General features: G+C 27.2%; 1 protein-coding gene across 1 annotated transcript in view; it reads left to right on the top strand.

Moving 5' to 3' along the window:
* Positions 1 to 248: 248 nt before the first annotated feature.
* Positions 249 to 5,446, top strand: part of LOC100159821 (long-chain-fatty-acid--CoA ligase 5) — a 21,279-nt gene continuing 16,081 nt past the window's right edge. The window contains exon 1 of the mRNA XM_001949263.5: positions 249 to 519. Coding sequence (XP_001949298.1) covers positions 436 to 519 — 84 coding nt within the window. The 5' untranslated portion in view covers positions 249 to 435. The remainder of the gene's footprint in view (positions 520 to 5,446) is intronic.

Raw genomic sequence — 5,446 nt, forward strand, 5'->3', positions numbered from 1 at the left:
CGCATAACTTCGCGTGCGGCCGTGCGTCGATACGCGTCCGCCGTGTGAGATTATTAAGACGTGTCGTACCTTTCTATCTAAGTGTTATATTATCTCGTGTTTTGGCATCGAACGGTGTTCGCCGTGTGTGTATCGTAATGGGCGCGAGAACGGTACACACTAAGTTTGACCGAGGGCTGGGTTTAAAAATAATTTATAACGTTCTTGAAGTCACGTTGTCATCTTCCGTTTCTCGTCTGCGGTCGCTTTTTTGGCAGTTCAATAACAACCGCTGCCGCCGTCGCACTGCGCACTCGACGTTGTGTGTCGCAGCCGCCAGTCGTGTACGGTGTCATTAATATAATTGTTTTCGTTCCGATTGTTTGGCGTTTTGTTGTAAATATGTTCTGATTTCGGATACGATGATAGTGCGCCGGTGTTTGTAAAACTCCAACGATGTCGCGTTACTGTCCGAACTGGATGAACGAGAGCCCGTTGGAAGTGCCCATCAACCTCGATCATCAATCGGATCTACTTAAGGTCCGTAATAAAAATAGCACAGACGTATTATAATTATAGAAGAGTCGCTGTGGTAGAGTAGGTAGTGATAAGGTTTCGTAGTGCGCTGTAGTACGTAGACGCATTTTTACTAATACACTCCAGATGAAATCAAACTAATTGTCTAAATAATGACGATAAAAAAAAAATTACATGGCAATAATATTTATTGAATCATAATAAATGTCAAAACAAATAATAGATTTGGAAATCTGCTTTTTGCTGTCCCAAAAAGCAGGTTTGTGAAAGGAAGCAGTGAGTCAAAAAACAGTTAAACAATATAAATTAAACATAATTTAAAACAATACTAAACATACATGCAAAATGGTATCCTTATAAAATGATTAATATCATATAATAATAATACTGTGTATCGTAAGTACCAACCATTACCACACTATCGCTGCATAAATAAGAATTAAAAAAAATATCTATCCTAATAATGTTTTCGAAAATTGCGGAAAATGTTTATTTTTTACAAAGTTTTCGATTATGATTAATTTTCATATTCAGGTCGTGAGTTTAAAAATACATCTAGACATTACGTGGATTTAATGACTACTAATAGTCGACAATATTGAGATCGAGATGGCTATTTCGGGAGAACGAGGAGCTACGAGCCACCACGCGCTCGTTAAATTATGTTTACTTGTACACCTATGCCAAACAATATTTTTTTTGATTCGACGTATACGTACCCTGTGTATAAACACATCCTTCATCATCCACAGCAAAATATATTCGATGTATGGTTTAGGTGATTTAGCCATGATGCGTAATAGTAATCGTTTTAGTTGAAATATAATCGATAAAAATAATATGGTATTATAGATTTATGTACAGGTATTCTAATAAGTTTTACCGTGAACAATAATATTTCGGTAACGTAAATGTTTTGATAAATATTGAAATAGGTCGTATCAGGTAATTTTACTTGTTTTAATAGATAATTTAAGTTAGATACCAACCATTTTTATAAAACTATTCAAGGACAAACACAAACACTTAGAAAGTATTTAAATAAAAATACTTGCATATTATCTAAAAATATTTTTTTCAATTTACTATCACTTTTTTTTTATAAAGTCTCAGATCTGTGCTCTTACGATAACAGTGTTGCCGATAGTAAACAAAATACAAATCTCGATACAAATTTTATAAATGTTTGGAAAAAATTCGTAAACTATTACGATAATACTTAGGTACTTCCCTACTTGTATAGGTAGGTTCATTGGTAGAATGCCGTCTACCTCTGTGTCCATGTATTATATATATTTATATTATTTTCATTAATTTTTCTTTAAAATAATATTAATAATTATAATATATGACCTATGAGCACTTGTAATATTGTAATGTACACAAAACCAGTATCTCTTAGCCGTCAATTTGTAGTTTTCAATTGAAAAGTTGACAGTATAATATATAGGTATAGGTACTAATATTATAGTCGTCGACAATAATAATCAACAATGGTATTTCTCTTTCACTTTTACTTTAGGAGGATATGTTAAATATAAAATTAAAAAACTTCAATGATTTTACTTCTGACTAGAAAAAATAATAATATTGATAATTTATTGAAACAAAACAATAAAGTATTTAAATAAAAGTAAACAAATTTATCCAAGGCAGTATTTAAAATACTTTCAAAATGCTTTTTTAAAAAGTAACTATTTAAATACATTTATTTAAACTATCTTTACAGTAAGGATAACTATGACTCTATGTCTCTATCTCATAAGACTCTGAATAAAAATATAAAGTAAATATGATATTTATACTATAATAACTAAAAATCGAATAAGTGGGTAACACTCTATTGTACAGTAGTTAGGTGTATGGTGTTAAATTTGAATTCAATGATGTAATATCATTGCAGTATACATACAACGATTCTGACCGAAGACAGTTTGTCAACCTAGTCCCTAAGATATAATATAATGTTATATTTATACTGTTTTTATTAATACGATAGCCGTTACGTTGAATTCATATTATTTGTTTATTATCATATTGGTATAAAACAATATACTTTAGGAGTTTCATCTTTCAAGTAGGTACCTACAAATAATATTTTTTAAATTATAACACAAAACTAAAATAAATAATTGTTCTTCTTTGTTAAAATATCTAATTTCATTCAAATTTGAACTTCAAACGGTAACTAAAAATATATACCCTTTTTGATTTACATATACAGTATGAACTACGTGCGTGGAACCTTGTTTTACATCTTTAATCCTTAGCTATACAAATTTAACATTTTATACATTTTAAATTTGATACATTTTGTCGAAATTTGAACTTTAAATGCTTGTATAGAAAAAATCTTGATGTATTTCTCAAGGCTGGACAAGTTAATGATTTAACTCAGTTAAGTTTAGTTAATATGCACGAATAACAAAAAGTTAAAAGTTAAAAGTTAATTTAATTATAGATTAACTCAGTTAAGTTAAAATTAACACACACTTTTTGTTAACTTTTTATTAAGTTAAAAAAAAGTTAATTTGTTTATATAACACTAGACTGCTTAATTTTTACCATCCCAAAACTAAATTATAGAACAATAATTACAAAACTAAATTAATTATATTAAATTATAGTGTTTATACTTTATACAGTATTTCCATATTAGTTAGATTCGAATGATATACATTTTTTTACTTTAAACAATTCACGGTAAATATTTTTTGATATGAAAACGAAATAGACTGAAATAGTTAAATATAATTAAATTAAAAACGAATTAAATAAAACTTAATACTTACTTCTTGAAATAAAAATTAACTCGTTAATTTCACGTTAATTAAAAAAAGAAATTTAGTAAGTTAATAGTTAAGTTAATGAAAAGCCAAAAGTAACTAGTTAAGTTAAAAAGTTAATATAAAATTAACTTATTAACTTAACTTTAATTTTTTAACTCGCTAATGCCCAGCCTTAGAAATACTATTTCTAATATTTTTAAACTGATATTGTAACAATGTGTGAGGAGTCTTGTATTACTTATTCAAGCTTTTTGACCCAACAAATAACATTTTATTGACATTTATAGAAAACAAAAATAAAAATGTCCGTAAACAACTCAAAACGAACTTACGAACACTACTAACAACAGCTTACGAGGAACCTTATATTAAATGTTCATGTTTTTTGACCAATCAAACATTTTTTTATCGGCATTAGTTTTAAAAAGAGCTAGTAATAATTGACAATTGCTTATAAATAGCTCAACATGAGTAAAAATATTTAAAAAATTGCATGATGTATAGAAAATGATAATATAAATATTCAACGAAAATTTCATGTACCATTTTTTAGCTTTCCCCGGCGTTTTTGAAAACTACAAGGAATTTCCGATTTTGACCTCCCTAATGCACCAATTAGATTCACTTTCCCATCAGAAAAGATACTGAAGTGGAAAATCAAAGCATTATTTAAACTTGATACTTATCGTGTACACTGTACACAGACACAAAATATAAAAAAAAAAAGGCGGGTAAGTCGTGGATGTCGCTCTGCTGTACAGTAGGTTACAAGTGGGTTACTGTAATGGATGGAATTAAATTTGAATCCAATGATATTATATCATTGTATACGAAAAACGATTCTGAACGGAGATGATTTGTCAGTCTAGGATATATTATTTTTAAAGAAAAACTTATGGAGAACCTTGTACCAAATTTTAAAAACTTAGTTATAAAAGAAAAAATTTTTACGATTTTTCAACCACTAAATTACTTGCAAATTTTCGCAATTTTGACATATTTCGTATAAATTTGAACTTTAAATGCTTATAAATAAAAATTGTGACAATGTATTCCTTTTATTTTGCAACTGCTATTGTAAAAATATGTTAGGAGCCTTGTATTAAATTTCCAAATCTTAGAATTAAAAAGAAAAACTTTTATGAATTTCTGTCTAAGATAATTTGAACATTGCCGTAAATTTTACGTATTTAGTCAAAATTTGAACTTTAAATGCTTATAAAAAAAAAATCGTGACTATATATTTCTTTTATTTTTCATTTGCTATTGTAAAAATATATTATGAGCCTTGTATTAAATTTTGAAATCTTAGATATAAAAGGAAAATTTTTTATGAATTTCTAGCATAAAATAATTTACGAATTTTCGTGATTTTTACATAATATGTTGTCAAAATTTGAACTTTAAATGCTTATAAATAAAAATTGTGACAATGTATTCCTTTTATTTTGCAACTGCTATTGTAAAAATATGTTAGGAGCCTTGTATTAAATTTCCAAATCTTAGAATTAAAAAGAAAAACTTTTATGAATTTCTATTTAAGATAATTTGAACATTGCCGTAATTTTTACGTATTTAGTCAAAATTTGAACCTTAAATGCTTATAAAAAAAAATTGTGCCTATGTATTTTTATAATTTTTGAATGGGAGTTAGAACAACATATGTGGACCCTTCTATTAAATTTTCAAGTATTTTGTCCCAGCTAATTTTTTTTTATCAACATTTATAAAAAAAAAATCAAAAAAAATCGATTATTTCAATTGCCTATAAATAGATTAAAAATTAGTGAAATATTTTGAAAATAAAACTATATAAAGAAAATGTCAATTTAAACAACTGGTAAAATTTTCAAGTGTCTACGACTCATACTTTTTGAATAATAACAAATATCAAAAATCGTTTGAGGCTAAACCGTTATTTAATGCGGTTTTGTAAAAATTTAAATTTCAAACACTCCTAAAAATTTTTTGTCTTAGTCCGGTTGAGTTTTTTTTACAGATATTTAAAGAAAAACTTATGGAGAACCTTGTACCAAATTTTAAAAGCTTAGTTATAAAAGAAAAAAATTTTACGATTTTTCAGCCACAAAATTACTTGCAAATTTTCGCAATTTTGACATATTTCGTATAAATTTAAACTT

The sequence above is a fragment of the Acyrthosiphon pisum genome, chromosome A2 (assembly GCF_005508785.2).
Source record: "Acyrthosiphon pisum isolate AL4f chromosome A2, pea_aphid_22Mar2018_4r6ur, whole genome shotgun sequence".
NCBI classification, from domain to species: Eukaryota; Metazoa; Arthropoda; class Insecta; order Hemiptera; family Aphididae; genus Acyrthosiphon; species Acyrthosiphon pisum.